This window comes from Lottia gigantea, assembly GCF_000327385.1.
Source record: "Lottia gigantea unplaced genomic scaffold LOTGIsca_54, whole genome shotgun sequence".
Taxonomy (NCBI): domain Eukaryota; kingdom Metazoa; phylum Mollusca; class Gastropoda; family Lottiidae; genus Lottia; species Lottia gigantea.
Genome location: NW_008709848.1, coordinates 853,583 through 875,431, shown reverse-complemented (window position 1 = coordinate 875,431; position 21,849 = coordinate 853,583). Strand labels below are relative to the sequence as shown.

Below are 21,849 nucleotides of genomic sequence, written 5' to 3'. Positions count from 1 at the left end.
ATCTGTTTTTTAAGTGATAGGCCTACTAGACTAGCATTACCAACTCCCAAGCCAAGCCTATCTATCTTTGCAATATTTATTCATCCCTTTTAATTCTCATATTATCAAGTTATGAGTTTTTAAAAACTACAATAAAGTGTATGATATATAATATAATCTTTAGAAGGTAGACTAAGCCAGATACTGCTTGCATCACCTCTACTTCTATAGTACCAAAGAAATGTCAATATTTATTGACGGGGCATGCTTACTATCTCAAATTCACCAAAATTAAAATCGGTCACAAATCATAAAACACAAAGATGACAGTGAAGAAACTTTGGATGAGAATTACAAAACATTATAAAAGCAAGCTTACATAAAAAGAACCAAATTCTATTTATTGAGCCAATCAACGATTTTGAAGGTTATTCAAAACTTATCACATGGAATAAATTCTTTTTTTTTCTTTTTCAGCAAGTGGCCATCTTGAATGAAGTTGATTTAAGTTTGCATATTTAAAATAAAACGAAACGAAAAATGTTTAATAAATTTGAAACAGAAAATAATGTAATGATTTTCTTTTTAAATACTAGAAACTGTCAAAAAAGATGTAGTTTTTCCACTCTGTTATCACTTATTAATACCTTTTGTTTCGTTTCTTGTTTACAATCCATACGAACTCTTAACACAGCCGACTGATTTCTTAGTCTCTGACACCCAGACTTCTCCAGTAGACAAGACTGGATGAAAGAGGCTATTGATATTTGGCATTAATGGCCTTTATTAGCAGTGGCTAGTTATGACAAATTGTCAGGAATTCCAACCAAATAGGCCTATATCCTTTACGACATGATACAGCACTAGGCATTTAAATATTTAAGAACTCAAGAGATTTTTTTTTAAATGGGTAGGGCCTATGGAGTGAGGATTAACTAAAGACCGTGCTTTTCATTAAGAAAGTGGAAAACTAACTTGAACTTGTGACCTAGCTTTGTACAACCCAGCTTCACATGCATTCTATGTGTCTTCTCCTGAGAGGACCAATGTTATAACCTTGCCATCCATTGTAGCCTGCATGCGTGCCTGTACCACTGTTACGAGAAAGCCATGGTTTTAGGACCTCTGAAGCCATGTGTACTGCCTGCATTTGCCAAAGGAGCAAAGCTTGTGTCCCCATTCTTCGACTTCAAAAATAAATCTTTAAGGAACCTCATAACGTACCATTCTGCCAGTGACGACCAAGCAAATTTATGGTCGCACACAAAAGACTAGGAAATCACCAAGCTTTGTAAAGTACTAAAGGCTGCATAAGGTTGTTGAAGAGGACATTATCATTAAGTGGTTATCTATCTTAAGTTATGTTTATAAAACTAGTTAAAGAATGGTTTTTGCTTTTATTATTATAATACAGATAACAACACTGTCAAATATCAACAGAGTATGAAATTTATTTGAGTTTTGTTCCTCTCTTGATGCCAGCTCTAATACCAGTCATTTCTCCACCATAACGACGTGATTCTGTTCTCACCTCTCTCACCTACAAAATACATAAATATATTAACATTTGATATCTGACTTACTAACATATGACACACTTATTGTGTTAATTGAGCCTGAGTTTTTATATATATTGCGTCTGTGCTATTTGCAATTCCACTAATTGCATTATTTATTAAATTCCCTTAGAGATTAGCAGCTTATAACATGTGAAGACAGCATTGGGTCAGAAACAGTTGACTCCTTATAAGACTAAGTCAACATCCTTACCTGTCCTTTTCGTCTAATCTTGGCTTTTCTAAATTTATGACGATGTCGAACTCTAGGATTCTTTAATTCTCTTTTTCTACTTGGTGTCAAACCACGATTCTTTTGAATCTAACAAATAAAAAAAATAAGATGAAAAAGTTGTTACAAAAAATAAGATAGTAAGATGATTTAATTGTCTTCTCGATTTGTGAAAAAATATACTTAAAATTAACTTATTGATTGGTCTAAATAGATTTTTACCTGATTAGTAATAGCTCTTTTATCTCCATCTACTGTCTCATCATCATTATTATTATCATCAAACTCCCCAGCAGCTTGTCTATACGCTTTCTCTAAATCTACTTCTTCTTCTTCAGCCCTATAATTCATCATCATTACATACATTAACATATTAACACTTATATCAATAATATTGGTAAACTGGTACCCGGTTGTGTTTGCTAATCGCTACACTAACAACAGGTACAGTCTAATCTCACAGTCAAAATATTGACCTCTGGATTAAGCGAGACATCGTCTATTTAGCGTTGAAAACTAGGAACCGCAATGATGTTACTGTAGGGTATGACGTGAATTTTGACCAATCAAGACCAAGATGACAATAGCCCAAACCAGTTCCTTCGATGTGTGAAGAAATGGGGGACCAGTTTATAATATTGGCCTGTTGATAATATTTTATTTGCCAGTCCTGTCTAGTGGCAGCTCAGTGACTTTAATTTTCCTTCATCTGCTGCCAGATACATCAAGTTTTAAATCATATCATATCATATCAGCGGTCCTGATAATGAATACCGTACTACATCCAGAGCACAGATAACAATATAATAAACAGCCATTTAATTGAACCTATGATTCAAACTTACTCATTTTTCTTCTTTTTCTTATTCTTCAGCATGTCATAAAAATCTAGAGCCTGTTTCTCTGCTTCAGTTTCATCACCTTTTCTTTTCATTTTTTTCTACAAAGTCAAAATAACAGAATGAAAATGATTGTGAGATTGAATAAAATGGGTGGTTTTAAAATTTTACACTGAACAATATCCAATATTCACAGTTTTGGATTGACATTGAATTATGATATTGTGCTTATAATGTGACAGTAACATATACTACTGGAAGTTCATTGTGCAAATATAAGCTTATGATGAATATGAGGACATTAATACCATCTTTTTCTGTTGTTTATTTTCTGCTTCTGAATCAGAATCTCCCATCTGTCTTCTTTCTTCTACCCTCTTTCTCACGCTGTCTTTTACCTCTCTCCTAAAAATACAAATCATACAGCACTTATAATCTTATACAACACTACAACACAACACAGAATGTAAGGGATTGAAGGATGCTTCTGGTATTTTATAAGGGACATCAATGGCTTCCATTAGCTCAAGTCTATCTTATATACGGTATGAAATTCCAAAATATTGCAAAGAATAATCCAATAAAGAAAGGCAGTGTCCAATGAAAGATTTTTCTAAAAACAATAGAGTATCTTATATATTCAAAAAGTTATAAAGTCTGGGACTGTGATCACAACATTTCACAAATATATACCTCTTAAAAACTGGTTTTTCTGTTTCTTCTTCTGGTAAAGGAGCAAAGTTGATTTCTTCCCCTCTGTGTAATTTATCCATTATATTTGTAATATCTTTCTCTAATTTCTTATCTACTGGTTCTAACTCTTTTATTAACTAATGAAACAAAATAACAGTATTAGCTATAAGAACTCTTCAAAAGGGGATGACAGTTGTCACAGTAACTTACATGATGATCAGTATAATCCATAAAAATTCATGGTATTCAGCAAATACAATGCTCTCAAATTTTTCTGTTTGTCCCATTGTTAGAGTGAGAACTCGATAATGAACATTGATAGCTCTTTGGCTCTCCAAGTCGAGTTGATAGAGTCTATAAGTGCTGTAATTATGAAAATATCTTATTTTTTGTTATTGACACAAAATTGAGGTTTAAAACTTGTGACTTCTAGAAAAGCTTCAAGCCAATAGCAATAAATAGTAAAATTATAATATATAGAAACACACCTTTCTATATTGCACTAGACGTTTAATAACTGGATGGTTCATAGTTGGTATATGTTTGGCTTTTAACATTAAATAGAAGCTGATATTTACACAGTAACTGTAATCAAAACAATACAATATATATTATAACTATCCCCAGGCTATCCATTAACATAAATTTTTCTAAGAAAAGGGGCTTGGGGTATACTAAGCCCAGATGAAAAAGAAAATCTAATTTCAAGGAATATGGCAGATCTGTAGCTGATGTTGGTGATCATAAGTTAGGATGAATTTCAAGTGTGATCTTGAAACATTTCCTTAGATATCTTAATTAAAATTTGCTTTTCAAACAAATACAGACATTGTAATGTGCACTAGTCCATGTGCATACTGTACCCAAAGATTTAAATGAGCTTTTTGAACAATAATTAACAATTTTGTACAAGTATAAACCTTACCTTAAATTCAGGTGGAATTTAACTTTAATATAATCTGCAGCTTTATTTACTATCTTGCCTTCTTGTACCAGTTTAAACAATGGCTGTATGGTTTCTTTTACTTCTGTTAACTGCATGAGGTAAAATATAACTTAAGATTATGAGCAACGTCCAAAAACATTATTTCTGCAACACGGCTGGTTTAATGAGACACTTTTACCAAGGTTGATGAAATTTACCTTTGCAAAATGATAATGTAAGAAAGGGAAACATGTTGTATACAAACCTTATTTTTAAAATCCTCAATAAGGGTCAATAACTCTGGTGATTCTTTCTTTAAAAGCTAAAAGACAATTCAGTTAGAAAATATTATCATTACAATGAGTGATTGCAAACTCTGTAGTCTCAGATGACAGGTTGTTAAAAAGATTACTCTTAATCTTATAAATCCAAGGTTTGTACCGTATACCAAAAAAATATATTATGTATTTAATGATATATTATATTTATCCATACAGTTTCATTTGAATTGCAAATGTTGTCTGGTCTCACCTCAAGCTTTTCTCTCTTTGACAGTTTGGATAAATCTTTTACGATTTTTTCTTGATTTTCAAGTTCACCATCTACCTTCTTATCAGGCTGAAAATAAAACACAAACTTGTCAATATGCATTATAGATTGGAAAAGCAGGAGACGTAATATAAGTGTTTAACTTAAGATACAGTTACAGACTGAGCTATCAAACCACACTAGACATCAATATCTACAGAAGTATTAATGACCACACAGTTTGAAATAAAAGGGTTGCTTTCCAACTCATATGCCTTGACATTAGTGTAAGATTGGTTTTTAACTCACCAATTTAAATTCGTCTAAACCAAAATCATCCTCATCCATTTCTTGGACCATTTTTTTCTGAATATCTAGAGCTTCCTTTTCTTCCAAAATAGCTTTCTTCTGATCATTATCAGATCCAGATAAATCTAAAATATGATAACAGGTTTCAGGTTTGGCTTGCTGAAGGTGAAATCTTGAATTACTTTGAACCCCTTATGAGAGAAGAGTATGTGTGAGATGTGTAACCACTGAAGTTCGGTGCAGACGCATGATATGTACTGTACATCTGATTTAATTGTGTAAAAACCAAAAGCGAATTTTGTACTGGAAATGTAGTTTAACAACTGTATCTCCTTCATTCAAATGTTAAATATTGTTTACAAAAAAAAAATTATCAAACAAATCAAAATCAAAGCTTACCGACAAATTCATCAAAATCAGCACCATAAAACTGTGATCTCTTTTTACCCCAGCCCTTTCTTTCTTTTCCATCTACAGCGAAAAAGTCATAATAAGTACATTAGTTTAAACATCTCCTTTGAAACGTTCCATGCAAATTAGTAACCATGATATGATCATGTAAATATAAAACATATGGCAAGGATGAATTATAAGAATTTATGTAAAACAGGCCCTGAGGCTTCAGACTGGTCCTTGGCCAAACTTTCAGGTATTCTATAGTTACACAAATTTTGACAAACCTTTCTCATCATCCTCATCTTCAAAATCACTGCCCATCTTTTCTTTAATTTTCTGTCGTTTATAACGTAAGAGATGTGTGCGATATTGTGAGAAATCTTCATCACTAAGTAGGTCTTCATCAGAGAGCACGGATAGAACTTCTTCCTGTAAATAAACAACAGATAATCTCAACTGTTTACTATTTTTTTACAGAATGGAATTAAATGGGTTTTTTACAACCTACAATTCATAATAATAATATTTAACTCTTTAATTACATGGGCCAATATCAGGTCCAAAGTAATATAGTCCTGTTTTAACATTGGGATGATACATTATTATTTTAGTAGGTCCCGGGTCCAAAAACATTTCCAAACCAGCTTTACTTATGATGGATTTTGTACACTTTATCAAAATACATGTTAACATGAGATGAAATAGATTATTTACCTCTTCATCTGAAGCAGCTGCATTGTATTTTACACCTGAATCTAACAAAACCTATAAATACAATTTATCAATGTCAATACAAATTCCAGTAGGATACCATAACTTCAATGTCTTTATTTTTAAACTTTACTTTGAACTTAAATTTCTTTTAATTATCAAATTTGTTTTAACCATTATATTCTTTTGGACTTATACATAGATATTTCAAATTAAAATACTGATTTATAACACACCTTGTCGCGTCCAGCATGAAATTCATCAATATCATCATAAATATAATCTCTAGAATCCACCTCCGGGTCCTGTATATTGGTATAGGCTCGTTCATCATCAGAATCCAATATGGATACATCTTGAGGTTTAAAACCCTTCCTTCTGTAAAATGGAAATCAGATTAGGTAAACAGTCAGAATGTGAAAACATAAATCTATTTTTTTATCTGTCCAACGGCATCCCTTTCACTAGTTTCAGTGTCAAGTTGACTCTATAGCCCCATATGACAATATGAATCTCACAACATCCCTTTCTCTCAACCAAAAAATACATACCGGGTACACATAACAGTCCAATTGTCAGTGATTCAGTGATATCCCTCTCAATATGATCAAAATCGGGGTTAAGAGTTTTCGGTTAAAATGATGCCGATAGTGACTGATTTCGCATATTATAATTTCTCCATTTTGAAGAGGACTTTGGACTGAATATTGGCAATCATTCAGTGATCTGGGCGATGCAAATGATACCAAAATGGTTAAGAAGTAAGTCCTACCTTTTACCCATTATTCCTGATCGTCAAAAAGACTTTAATCAAGAATATACTTTGTAAATAACGGAGTTTGTTTACAAATCAAAAACACGTGTAGGATTAAATTTACCTCCTTTCGAGGAGAACAGGTGAAAGAAAGATAACTCTGTCAGAACTTGTCAAATTCAGACTACGTTTAATTTCGTATAATTTGAAAAGATTTTCTCCTACTTACCGACAAGAATATTTTATACAGATTTAATGACCATCCTGTAAAATTTAGCACCTTAAACTGACACACCTTCCAATCCAGAAATGGATCATTTGATCTGTTTCCGATTCAAATTGTCTTTGTATGAAATCTACATGATTCAGTGTTTCCCTCTTTTCCAGTTTTCAACAAAAATCATTGGAATGTTAAGACTTAAAAAAAAAAACTCATTCAAGACAAGCACTTTAATGATAAAGAAAAGAAATTCCACCATTTATAAAGTAACAATTGTATAAAAACATAGAAAACTAAAAACAATGATAGCTCCATACAACACGGACATAAGCATTTAAGAAAACAGTTGGACTGGACAGGAGTCAATGGCATTACATTAAAAAATTTCCAATTATCTTCCTTGCTCTCTGTGAATGGTTGTATCATTGGAACTTCAAAAACTCTGATAGACACCATTCCATACAGACCACTATAGATAAATAGAACAGGCCATACTATATCTTTTGTCTCAGTGGAACATTTTGAAATTTTGGGGCTGGATACACAGTCAGTAAATTTCAGACTGTAGACTAGTATCTATAGGCCTACATTGTCTAAGAAAATCACCGCAATCAAGATACAGAATTATGAAAAAATTACACATAAGTTAATTAAATTAATAGTCACACAATGCAAAAAAATTGACTAGAGCACCAAAACACACAATTTTTCGTTAAAATCTTTTCTGTGGGTTTCTTTAATTATTCTAAAACTAGAACCTTTAATATAGCAAATTTTTTCAGAATGGCACAGAAATAGATGAATGTTTTTTTTTTTTTTTTACATCTGGAATCTAAATTCCAAAATGGCCATTGCTGTGGTTATTAATCAATCAAAGGACGGCATAGGAATTTAAGTCACTGTCAAAAACAGAAATATCAGATTTTCTTAAATTCCTACAATGTACTGAGGGCTGAGGCATCAATGCAAGGCCTGTTATTCCTTGGTTGTAACATTTGGAAGGTTTTGACAAGCCACAAAAATGGAATTATTGTCAGCTGGCCAACAAATCTACTTAAAATGAAATTAAACTGAATAATATTTCACATTACTGAAGATATTTCATCTAAATTCTAGCTTTTCACATAGTGGGACATTACAAGTTTAAAATGTTTTTAGATATGTTACACAACCTGGGACTATACTAGGAATATGTCACAGTGACATAAATTCAAAGTATGAAAAGCCAAGATTTAGACTAGACTATTATATATAAAACTACATAATTCCACAAATGTTACATACTAAAAATACTATTATCAGTATCTAAAAATCAATAATCAATAAGTATATACCATCAGATCAGGGAGTAAAGATTTAGACATATATTTTACTACATAATTCTACATTTGTTACAAAAAAAAAAACTATTTTCAGTATCTAAAAATCAATATAAGCTACATTATGCTTAATATTACACGAAATTATGCAGATAATTCATTTCTTAATACACAATGCACACAACATTCAGTATGCTATACTAATTGAGTATTCTGATATATTGCCAAGACACAGGAAAACATTTTACTTGGTTGAAAAAGTGCTAACTAAGCATAGAATTTGCCCTTAAAGTGCCACCAATATAAAATGCTGTGTACAGTGTTTGTAAATATTAAAACAAATGTATTTCATTAACAAACTCCTTATTAAACTACAACATTGCCAATTTAATCTTCTATAAGATAATAAATGCCAAGTGAGAAATTTCATTCTGCATGATCATATAATGTAATCACTCCATTGACTGTAAGCCAAAAAAGATATTTTGTATCAGTAATATGATCTTAAAAATTACATACTGAAAGTGGAAGCTTTCTTATTATAAACAGAAGATGGTGAAGTTTCAGGGTGTAATATATTACCATACATATTAACAACAACAATTAAACAACACAGTAGAATAGGACCAATAAACGCCCCTTCCAATCCCAAGCAATACATACCACCGGCTATGGCTAAACCTGTCATAAATGGATGCCCTCCTTTAATTTCACTGTAAATTGCTGTATCAACAATATATGCTGGTAGCATATGAATAACTATCAGCATGATTGCCATAACTCCTTCGCCTTTCAGCACCCACAGTTCCAGAGCCCCTGGGAAGGCAGCCCAATATGTACCAACAAACGGTACAGCCCCGAAGACAGCAGCCATAACTGATGGTATGAAAACAATATCCACATCCAAAACAACATGAGTTAACCAAGTAAAAAATCCATAAAAAGCTGACATCTTTAACGATGCCATAAAAACAGAACTAATTGCTTCTTCTACTGCTTGACCGAACCCAGAGCCACTTCCTGAGCTCATGCTTACGCTCGTAAACCATTCAACAGGTTTATATGTTTTACCACTAGACGCCAATAAATAGAATAGTGTGGTTAAAAAGATAACGGCAGAAAGAACAAAGTTCAAAATGGCTGTCCCACCACCAAGTATCATTGATATGATAGCAGAAAGAATTTGAGAAACTAAATTCATATTCCCTTTAATTACACTCCAAACTGAGTCCCATACAGACATAAATACACCAATATTTTCTTGAACGAAAGCTACAGCACTGGACATATCAAATAAATCATTTCCTTTAGAAGCATATTCCCATAAAGCAGTTATGTTAGACACATCAGGTAAGCTTAATTCACTTTTTTGTTTAGTAACAGTAACAGTGCTCTGAGAACGTAATGCATTAAATATTGTGTCCCACACCTCTAATACCTGCTGCTCAATGTGTGTGCTGTTGACTTGACCATCATCCACTAACTCTCGAACCTTCAGAACAATCCAATCTCTTCCATAGATATAAGCATTTCCTACCATTGAATCCATTGCATCAGACATGTCTTTCTGATCGGGCAGCCACTGACTAATCTCAGGATGTAGAGTATCATTCAGTAATGTACTGGTCATTGAAACCATCAGCATACTTTCTTGGTGAATCTGTATAACTCCTACTACAGTAAACATTATGGTTCCAATTACTAGAGCCAATATCAACAAGATACTTGTCATCTTATCCATTCCAGTCTCTAAAACTGAAATAATTTTGCCATCTCCTTTCAGAGCCAACTTTATTAATCCTCTTACAGATCTTGGTACTAGCACATCCTTTCGTGACTGAAACCAATCATTGGCCTTTGTTTTCAGTTCTTCTATCTTCTCTCCCATCATTCCTTCACTACTGACAGCAGCACCAAGCTTCTTAAAGAGCATTATCACTAATGGCAATACGAAAAATAACAAAATAACCCACAGATGCATCCATAAACGAACCAGTATATGTCCCCATAAAACAGCAATAAAACATTGATTTGGTAAAGAATTGCCAGAGGGTTCTGCTTTTGTCGTTTTGAGTGTTAATGAACTTGGTTTAGGTTTTTCTAATGAAGGTAAAGATGTGGTTTCCAATTCACTTGAATCCTTGGTGGTTGCAGACAATCTCTTAAATGTCCATTCTGTGTCAACTTCAGGCTTTGTATAGACTTCTGGTTTCTTCTCAGATTGGGTATCCTCTGATTCAGTTTCTTCTGTGGTTTGATTACTTTCTCCACGAACCTCAGTAATGAATCCAGTAATCATAACTGCAATCATTGCTATGAGCAAGGGGACCCTCAGTGATCCAGCAATAGTCGCTATATGAAGAGTAAATATTACCCATACTGGAATCGATAAATAGGACAGAGTTTGGTGAGATTCTGGAGTCCAAAAAAATATCAGAACTAAAATATAAGCTATAAATATTGTCCAGATCCATAGAGAGCTAAAATAATCCAGTAAGTCATACAAAAACCAAAACATAAATGTAGCAATTGATAGGATCTTCTGTAAAGGACCAAAGTGGTACACCAAATATATCAATGGCAGTCCAATCGCAACACTTAACACGGTTTTGAAGTTTGTGTTTATAAATTCACCCAGTTTATTTGAAAAATTATTGAGAACTGTTAGTGGCAAGATGGTCACACCAACTGCAATTGGAGTTCCAGAATTCTTTAGTCCCTTCATCCACTGTACAATACAATTTGTCAGTGACCGTTTTAAAGGATAGAGAAATGTTCCACACAATACCGCCCATAACAAAGGTCTAAGAAAAGCTTCTAGTATAAAATACACTGAAATCACTGCAGCAATTGCAACTAGAATCAAGAAATTGGAGGCTGTTGTATACACAGCCTGTTTCAGAGCTTTTTCGTGACCTTGTGGCACATATTGCTGCCAAACACTGCTCAGGTATTCCGATGGAGATGTCATTTTCAGGTTTCAAAAGGAATATTTTCGAAAATTTCAGATTAAAAGCAATTTAATGCTCTCCGGACTTTATAAGCCAAATAGAGTCTTTATAGTTGTTGAAGAAATAAGATACACATCGCTAGTTCGGTTTCTAAGTAGTAGTGATTCTAATCACTATTAGAGCAGGTGCTTGCATAGAAATAAGAATTAAATTCGAAAATGTGTTCGAAATATAACACAAGTTTGATTCAAAGTAGTTCCAACATTATTCCATATTGTTTTGATTTGCCTCTTATACATTTACGATTGCGTATAAATTCATGACATCTACATTGTATGTCAAAACGAACTGTCAATTTTTTTTATTTATTTATAACGTCTTTATTTACCTTTATTTTAAAGAGTTCTGATACAAGGGACATAATCTTTTTAGTAGACTACAATTATAAAATAACTCTTTTGGTGGAGAACATTTGATTCATCTTAAATGTAACTGGTTGAGGTTTGGTGATTAACCTAAGAGGACTTGATGCGTATGTCAACATTTGATCACAGAAAACTGCCATTGGGCTAAACTGGGTTCTCTATGAGACTCCATGTAAAATTTTGGACTATATATCCACAACAAATATTTATACTGCAATAGAGGATTATTACACAAGGAGCTTCACAACATATCTTATCACAACCCTTTTAAAACAAACTCAAAACAAATAAAGAGAAAGAAATATTTATTACAAATGATAGTAATATCAAATATCAACAAAGACATATTATGTACATATTGCACAGAATGTGAATTCCCTTCTCATATTTGAAAACAATTGAATCAAAAATACAAAAAATCTCTTTTTTTGGTCAAATAAAGTTTCAACACGATATTAAGTATTCAAACATCATCAGTCCAATTCCACTGGAAGAACATATTCCTCTTTCCTCTGTAATAGAAAGATAGGGCAGAAGATAGAAAGCAAGCAGTCTTAAGCTGAGTATTAAATAACAAAGGTTATGAAATAGTGAAAGGAAGTAAGGAAGTTAACATTAGGTTTAAAGGAACTAAAGGAACTATATTTATTTTTTTTCTAAGGTCAGACCAATTTATTTCCTTGTTTTCCAAAAACCTCCTTGGCAGGAGGAAAAAAAATAATATCAAATTTGTGCGAAGAGCAGGAGACAATTTTTTTTTTTTTTTTAATCAGGAATGAAAGTCGTTTCTTTTTCAGCAGAGCTGATTTTGAGGTTTTGCTTCTTCTGATTTGTGCAAAATTGAGGTAGAAGTTACAATAAACTAGAAAAGAAACTGGTCTGGCCTTAAACAAAAGAGAGTAAACAATAAACTAAAAAGTCTTACTCAGCATCATTTCATCTGGGCACAAGTCGTTTACATCTTTGAAAAATTCTTTCTTAGTTTTCTTTGATAGATCTACATAATTCCAGATTAAATTACAAAATGAGACAACAACAAAAGTATAAGATTTACCCAGATGTTGAAATACAATTATAAAATATTTTGATTGTTGTAATAGTGCTTGGAATAAATATATGAATAAGAGTGTAAACTAAGGCTATTTTAACATAAGGATATTTTGGCAACTTAAGGATTTTGGTTTTTGTGGGAAATTGATGATGATATCTGTAATTTGGGATATGGATTAAAAATAATTAACAAAGTAGTAAAAATATAAGAAATTGTGTGATACATTAAACTAGGAATGTTGTTTTTGTGTGCGTTGGTGATAGTTTTCTTCTAACAATGCAGGGAAGAGATTAAGCTAATATATGGAAAGAATCTACATTATATTTTGTAATACAATGCTTATTTTGAATTGGAATACAACTCAAGTCATCCATTAATTTGTGTTGCTACATTGAAAAAGCTAGTCTAGATCTGGAAGGATGACCAATATGATTCATTGCAGATCAATATGAATACACAGATATAGCAGTGTGTTTTAGAAGAGTGAGCATACCATGTGTGCAAAAATCACGCTACAATGCAAGTGTAGAGTAGCTAGCATAAAGAGATTTTATCACAGAAGAGTGTCTTTCAAAACAAAAAATTACATAAATTCTAAGTCACATCTAACTCATATAAAAAAGACATTTAAATTGTTCTAGCACCTAAATGTTACTTCAATTTAGGATTTGAAAATTCGTCATTATTAACAATTATTTCCACCTCTTGATAAGGAGAGTTCCCACGATACAATATATAATGTTGAACCATAAATAACACATCAAACAATATGGAGAAAAATCCTAAACCAAACTTGGTGGGGTCACCAAATATTGAATCCCAATCATCTGAAATACAAAAAAAAATGTTGTGAACGCAAGTAGACCAAAATTAAGGTGAATTTTATCCTCTTTTTTGCTCCTTGTTAGTCAGGAGAAATCAAACACTGTGCCATGAAGGAATTCATCATAACAGCAGCACCAGTCTTAGCTAGTTATTTTAAACTATTGATGATCGACTAGAGGCATTTTTTACCCCTCTAACCTGCATCAATGACTAGAAAGAATCTATGATAGTGTTAATATCTTAAGATCTGACTTACTGGACATTATGTGTTAGAATTTACTACCTCGTTTGTTAGTGATATTAATTGGTCTAGAGTTATTAATGTGTAATGAAAAATTGAAAGTAAAAATTAGACTTACTACTGTTGTATGCTAACAAGAGCATCTGTAATACACTAAGACTACCACCAGTACAGTCTAATAAAACATTACCAATACTCCAACCATCAGTACTCTTTCTACGGTAGTTCATGTAGGCCTGAAATGTAATAATTTGATCCATTGATCTATAAGAATTTTTTTTATTTGAGTATAATTCATACAAGTTATACTATTAATAATATCCATTTATCTAACACTCATATTCCCTTATGCTTTAGAGTCGATGGCAAGAAGACTTATTATGTACTAGATTTATTGTAGATTACTGGAACCGGTTTTTATGTTCAACACTAAATACTAACTCTAACTAACTTTACCTTATTTTTGTTATCTAGCAGATCTCTTTGCCAGTATTTAACAAAATCAATAGGCCATTGAATGGAAGGGTAATTAGAGGTTTGATTAAACAGCACATTAGATATTCAACAAACTGATTGTCTTACCTGAGGAACATATTTAATAAGAGTAACACCAAGTTTAATATATGAGAAGTAATAGAGATATGTTAACCATGTAATAACTCCACCAGCTGCTACTCCTAACGTTACCACAGAGAATAATATAGCTATACCCACTAATATTTTACAGAATTTTGATATCCTCTGGTTTCCTCTCTAAAAAATATAAATAATGATATTCAAAAACATAAATTAATGATATTTTACGCAGTTGGTTTTAAATTTCGCATTACATATAAAGTAATGTCTGGTTCTCAAGCCGATGGCTTGGTTGTTCTATTTTGTTAATTTCAGATGTTGCTGTCATGTGTGGTCGTGTTTTGATACAATACCACACCCATCAAACTGACAAACATGTATATTCAAAACCCTAATTGGTATAGTATCATGTGTCTAATTACTCACCTCATATATAATACATTGAAATATAGTAAAGAGTGTAATAAAAACAGCATGTATAGTAAATATCACATCATTTAACTGTACAGGATTGATACCTCTTGGATGTTGTCTTTTATACTCATTCTGAAATCAAAAATAAATTCTTATAAATTAATTTGGTAGATAGGATCGTAAGATGACTGACAGTAGTCTGACTCTTCAATACTTTTGACTGATATAAATTTATTTTTCACTCTTGTGGGCATACATAACAAGAATGAGAGTTTAACTTTAAAAATGTTAGTTAAATTCAGTTAAATTCTGGTGCATCCAAGGTCTATACAAGCGATATAAAAGGCATGGGATGTTACAATTAAAGAAAATATTCAAAACACAATACACAAAAAACAATGAGCGTCATCATTCAAATCTATATCTCAAATTATGTACATAATAGCTGGAGGGTGGTACTTTTCAGGGCTTTGAGACAATTCAGTAAAGCTGTCATTCTGTCAAGCAATGTTAAGCTGCAAGCTGTATTGTATACCTCCATCAAACAGGGCCTAGGTTTAGTCAACAAGTTTTGAGCAAAGGGTAAAAATCACATTGTTGACACAAACAGCTTGAGCACAAAATAGCTTGAGCACAAAATAGCTTGAGCACATAACATCTTAAGCACATAACAGCTTAAGCACATAACAGCTTAAGCACATAACAGCTTAAGCACATAACAGCTTAAGCACATAACAGCTTAAGCACATAACAGCTTGCAAGACACATGATATACCTTTACACTACCAATCCAATACAATCCAACATTAAAGAAACCATAAGCCAAAAATCCTAATAGATTGTAAGCTATATAATCAAAGTTCAAACCAACTACACTGAAACAGAGATAGATATCTTTAACTAACCTTTACATCATCTATCCAATACATGCCTACATTGAATAAACAATAGGCTAGAAATCCTGTTATATTATACGCTAAAAAGTCAAAATTTAAACCAATAACACTGAAATATAAGTACAAAAGCATGAATATATAAATAAAAGGCAATAATAAATAATGCGCAAAATCATAGCCCTATATAGATGAGTCTAGGTGATACCACTAGAACAGTAGGCAAAGTTCTTAACATACTCTTATATGTAAATTCACTGCTCCTTATTTATCAAAAGGCATTGGTAGATTTTTTCAGGAAATGCATGGATGATCCATGATTTCATGGAATAGTTTATTCTTTGGCTTCAATAGTCAAAAATACAAGAATCAGGAATCAAATCATGACTAAACGGATGATCCATGATTTCCATGAATCAGTAGTTTAAAATTTGTCATTGGAACTAACCTTTTTCTAAAATAATTAGAAAATACTTGTGGATAGAAAGATACAGTCCATGCTGCAAAATACAGCCAACCAATGACAGCGTTGATTGTGACTAACATTGTTGCATGGTAAACATCAATTCTTACAAATACATTGGTTAAACTGAAATATAACATTTCATTCTTAAATTCAACATGGCTATAGAATCTCAATATAAAGGTAATTAGTACTCTATTTCAATTAAGTTAATCACTGGTGCATATCATAAGGAACTCAATTGCACCTTTAGGAGAGTATCTTCTATGACAGCTCATGGTCTTAGAAGTGCAAAGATCTAATACAATTCAAAAAGACACAATACACCGAATATACCAATTCACTCAGAAAAAAAAACAATACTCACTCATCAATATCAGGTGATGTAGAATTAAGACCAAGAGTCAAATGACCAGGATTACGTGACTTCACTAAAAATGATATCTTCTTTGTACTATTAGCTGGTATCTCCAGGGGTGGTATAGGTTCTATTAATTTTGTAGCTTGACTAAATTCTATCTTATCATCTATATCATAGGTAAAATTCACTGTAGCATTCTCATGTAATATACCACTAAATGAATAAAATTACAATATTGTTAAATTTAAATGTAGGGACAGGTGCACCATGTTTTTTTTTTTTCCAATCGTACCTTAGTCTCAGAAACGATGATTTTTTAGTGTTGACAGCTCACCATCGAAATTTGAACCTTCAAATCCATGTCCAGAATTATCCATGTTTGAGTGGTCTTTTTAACTTTCTTTATTATATTGAGAAAAGACATATATGGAAATAGTAAGTGAAACTCCTAGTTTTGAGGTATTTTTGAAGAAACCTTGTGATTTTCGTACATTCCTAGTATTTCTGAAGACAATTTACATATATTCAAAACCCAAATCAACTCCTGAAAATGGTGAATCTGTCCATTTAACACTGAATGAAAAAGAAGATAATATACAGAATAGTTGTTTCACTTGACTGAATTCCATACATTATACAATAGAATCTAGTATTCATTAAAATTGAATAAAACTATGAAAATCAAATCAATAATAGAAATTTTATGAACAGCTGATAATTCAATGTATTTTTTTATAAATAAACAAATACAGCTGACAAGAGTCTGTTTTATATAGCTGACACGTATATAGTTTATATATAAAATGCATCTTCAAAACATCTGTTTCAAAAGGTAGGTTATCAATATTGAACTTTTAAGAAAAGTTATAGAAGCAAATTTCAAATTATACCAAAGCCCTGTACTGGATGTAATGTGGATTTTATTAGACTGTTCCATGACAATGGGTATGCCTAGATAAAATACAAGTTAAAAATCACCTTGACACCTTGAACATGTACCAGCACTATTTAGAGTCAAGAGCCGCCATTGTGTGATGAAATGCTTTTGTAGTTTTATGGAAAATTTGCATCAGATCTTGTTTAAGTCATGATTCTTCTAAGAAATTTCGAACAATTTGCCAAGAAAATGTCAAACTTTTAAATAAAAAAATATAGACTCTCACAAATAATTTGAAACACAAATGAAACCCTCAGAATCAGACATAAAAGTCAAGTGTTGAACTGTGCCATATTTTGAAAATTCAATTTCATGAGTAAAACATGCCTTAAACCAACTCTCAGAACAGCAGCATGGAAGTTGAAATGCCATCATGTCTTACCTTGGAATGATAAAGTGTCTTTGTTCTTCATTTAGCTCTATTTCTATAGAAGAAGTAGAAAATTTGACATCAAGACCATTGCTGTAGCCAGCTACAATAAAGAATAATATACTATAATAGATAATCAAGGTAAAAAAATAGAAACTGAATATTGAGTTGTAAGATGTGACAGGTGTGAATTATTACTTTAATATATCACAATGTTCACTGACAAGTAAGGCCACACCAATTTACATTTCATTTGACAGATTTTCCTACACATATTTTACAAGATCTTTAATCTTTTTAACATGAATTTCTATTTACAAGAATTTTGAATAAAAGTAAAGGTAATGAAATTTTTAATCAATGTGTTTAAAAAAATACTTTGAATATATAACCAATCATACATTTGAAAGAAAGTAAATATAATCAATTTTGGCAACAATAAAAATGTCTCAGAACTTAAAAGATGTCCTTAATCACTTCAGGCTTGTAATATATTAAAAAAAATACATACAATAAATGTATTTTTACAGAAAATGAAAAGACATTCACAATTTCAAAATAATTCTTGAATTTCTGAATTTTGTGGGGTTCGTTATTCCACAATTCATTAACTAGTGCATTTATTTGGGCTTTTTTGTGACAAATCATAATTCATATCATCAAAACTAATGCATTTAATGAAATGAATTTGGGAATTTTATATAGAGTCCTGTAAAATTGAGATCAAGTAATTATTCCTCATTTTCACTTTCATTATCATTGTCAGTTGTTGATTTCAATCAACAAACAGACAAAATCATTGAATAAATTTAGAAAAAAGAAAAGCCCAAAAATTTGGAAAACGAATAAAAACATCCAAAAGAAAAAATTGGTTAAATATTACTTATTTAAGGTTACAACAAAACCAAAGTGAAACAGTAGAGTTATTGTCTCATATAGCCATTACGGGTCTTGTTAACTTTTCTAATTTATTGAATTGTTCTGTGAATCATGTAATAGATAAATGACATTAAATGCCAAAGTCAAGGACACAGACGCAGTAATGAAATAAACAGTTTGTTTAGTAACTGAGTACACATCTGCCTCTGTTCCAACCTCTTATTACTAATTACTTAATTGTCGGCTACTGTAGAGACAGAAAACTAGGCCCTGTTTTGTGGAGAATTTTCGCACCTCTGAAAGTGTGGGAGTTTTAAGCCTTTTCATCTAAATCGGATTCCCCAAACCCAAAGTTTGATAATGTTTCGCATTATCAAATAATAAGCAACTAACGAGGAGTAACTGTCAAATTACGACAAACATGCGTGTACAAGAAAAATCTACACTTGATCAAGAATACCTACCAATTAAAAATAATACTAAGAAACAAAACAAGTTCATTGTCTTTAAATAAGAGTTTAAACAATGGCCCAAATAAACTTTTTATTCTATTCAATATTTCTCGTGACTTTGTTTAACGTTCGCCATTTTAAGATCACATGACCCTTAAAAATCACGTGACGAGAAAAACATAAACATGCAAACAAAATGGCCACGAGTTTAGCAAGGTTAGAAAAATTATTTTTTATAACTCCCAAGTATGGATGACATTATGTCTGAGATTGGGTTTTTTAATCTGGCTGAATGTGTTTATGTTGGTTACATGTAGACCGAAACATCTGTCTCTATTCCAGCCTCTGATAGTTTTTTGGACAGATGTCAGCTGGTGTAGAGACAGAAATAATAAGCCCTGTTAAATGGCGACATTCCGCATCTCCGCAGGTGCTGGGTTTTTAAACCTATTTACATACCTTGGATCCGCAAAACCCAGGTATATTTGGAAAGATGAACATTTTCTCCCTACACCCCCATTCATGTCATATCTCAATATTATGTTAGAAAAACGCATCTTTGGTTGGAGGTGTGGAAAACCCCCATTTAACAGGGTCTTTTTCAGCTGACAACTGTCAAAATATCCATCAGAGACTGGAATGGGGGTAGATGTTTCAGTCTAGGTTACATGTCACCATAATCCTAAGCAATACCAAACCACATGTGTGTTATGAATCATTTTATTTCATTTATTTCAGATTAAAATCCACCATTTGTCAAGCATGTCGACAGCAGATAGTGTCAGTACCAGTGCGGTATAACTCTAACAGAACGTCAGTATGTCGGTTGAACAGAGGATATTATGCTAGAATGTATCCTACTGTATTAGTTCTCCCTAATGGTGCCTCATTAAACATCAGATATAGAGAACCTAGAAAAATAATCAAGGTAAGTGAAGATGATATTTAATTAAATGCAACCATATTTGATGACATTGCAAATTTAACTAAACTATCATAGTACAATGAAGGTTCAAAAATAGTCTAAATTGAAATACATGAAAATTGCGATCAAATGAGCTATTTATAACATGGAGGCTCCTGTTATTTTAAAGCTGAAATTACACGATTATGTAGAATATTTCCCATTGGTATCAGATTCAAACTTATGATTAGATGTAAAAATTTCAAGATATGATGCGTTTTTAGGGAGACAGTGGTCCAACAACTCTTTTCATTTATCTAATTATTGCATGTATTTTCAGTTGGCAGTAGTATTTGATGACCTTACAGATGAAGAAAAGGAAGCTAGATTACGAGCGAGAAAACCTAAGAAGAAGATTATTATTGAAGATGAAGAGGAAGATGATTTCGATGTTGATCAATATAAGTATTTGTGGAAGAAAGGATGAAGGATATAAATTCAAGTACCAGTATTTAATAACTGATGTGTTTTAGAGGAATTTTGAACTCTAATCAAAATACAGCTCAAGATATTTTGTTTTGTAAATTTTCTCAGGGGCATTTCACTCATTCTAGACATGTACCAATTTTTCACCTTCAAATTCAAATAAATAAGGTTCGTTATTGAATTTCAAACATATACCATATTCAAACTTTGTATCAGTTTTGTATGAATTATTACAATTTTCAATTTAAAGAATGAGAGAAAATAGTCAAAAACCAAAATATCTGGAACTTTATTTTTATATTGAGGACATTTGAAGTGGTGTGAGATCATGTGTTATTAACTGAGCAGTCAACTCTTTGAATTTATGACAATGTGATTGAAAGAATTCTTGCTGATATCTCATAGATTTTTTTTAATAAATGGCCAGATTGTCCATATATTTGTTAGTCTATTAATCCATGCAGCTACTTGGTGAATATTTGATACAATTTTGAGCAAATCAGAAATAATGTAAAGAAAGATGGGCAACATCAAACAGTTTACGATGAGATACAGCAGCCATGGGTTACTTTTTCCACTATCTTGAAATGTTTAAACATGTACAGGGTCTGGATGGTTTATTTTCCCATATTATCAACATGACACAGGCTATTGCAACTAAAGTAATGAACCCTGAAACTTATTTCCAACCCAACAATCAACTTCCTTGGCTCAAGTCAAACATACAGTGTACCTCCTGGTCCAGGCCCAGTTTACCTGCAGAACTTCAATATATACAATAATTTAGCATTTCATAATTTATTCAATAAAATCAATTTTCATACACATTACAGATGAAGCACAAAATGAATAAAGTTTTACGTCCGACTTTTCTGCAACTGCCATGCAGGGTGCAATGAGGGAAATTTTGCCAGGACAGCTCTTACTCTTTTTCTATTTCCAACTGTCGAGGGATCTTTAATGTGCACAGCCTGTAGCACACAGGGCATCAGTTTATTGTCCTATCCGAATGACAAGACGCTTTTCTGTGTCAGCCACTCTTACCTGCATCACTGACAGGGGGAAACCTAAGGTATTATCTCCACCTATGTTGGGATTGAACTATGGAACTTCAGGTTAGCGAGCAAGTGCCTAACTCACTGAGCCACCGCGGCTCCCTA

The 21,849-nt window shown here is 32.2% G+C and overlaps 4 protein-coding genes across 4 annotated transcripts; 1 reads left to right on the top strand and 3 right to left on the bottom strand.

The window, feature by feature from the left end:
- Positions 1-1,429: 1,429 nt before the first annotated feature.
- LOTGIDRAFT_126686 (hypothetical protein) lies at positions 1,430-4,546 on the bottom strand (the record flags this gene model as incomplete). Its single annotated transcript, XM_009062931.1, has 8 exons — positions 1,430-1,519; positions 1,750-1,857; positions 1,990-2,079; positions 2,915-3,011; positions 3,300-3,436; positions 3,788-3,884; positions 4,225-4,334; positions 4,490-4,546. Coding segments are annotated over 8 exons (786 nt in total), but the record flags the coding sequence as incomplete, so codon positions are not given.
- Positions 4,547-8,555: 4,009 nt separating this feature from the next.
- On the bottom strand, positions 8,556-11,432 carry LOTGIDRAFT_234712 (hypothetical protein; the record flags this gene model as incomplete). The annotated part of the gene is made up of 2 exons (XM_009062930.1): positions 8,556-9,766; positions 9,827-11,432. The coding sequence occupies 2 exons, from the start codon at positions 11,430-11,432 to the stop codon at positions 8,973-8,975; spliced, it is 2,400 nt and encodes a 799-aa protein (XP_009061178.1). The 3' UTR covers positions 8,556-8,972.
- Positions 11,433-12,604: 1,172 nt separating this feature from the next.
- On the bottom strand, positions 12,605-16,440 carry LOTGIDRAFT_219532 (hypothetical protein; the record flags this gene model as incomplete). Its single annotated transcript, XM_009062929.1, has 6 exons — positions 12,605-13,715; positions 14,073-14,190; positions 14,537-14,703; positions 14,953-15,076; positions 15,720-15,819; positions 16,286-16,440. The coding sequence occupies 6 exons, from the start codon at positions 16,438-16,440 to the stop codon at positions 13,540-13,542; spliced, it is 840 nt and encodes a 279-aa protein (XP_009061177.1). The 3' UTR covers positions 12,605-13,539.
- A 3,033-nt stretch (positions 16,441-19,473) lies between these two features.
- Positions 19,474-21,123, top strand: LOTGIDRAFT_204404 (hypothetical protein). Its single transcript, XM_009062928.1, has 3 exons — positions 19,474-19,515; positions 20,038-20,227; positions 20,544-21,123. The coding sequence occupies exons 1-3, from the start codon at positions 19,496-19,498 to the stop codon at positions 20,688-20,690; spliced, it is 357 nt and encodes a 118-aa protein (XP_009061176.1). The 5' UTR covers positions 19,474-19,495; the 3' UTR covers positions 20,691-21,123.
- Positions 21,124-21,849: the final 726 nt, after the last annotated feature.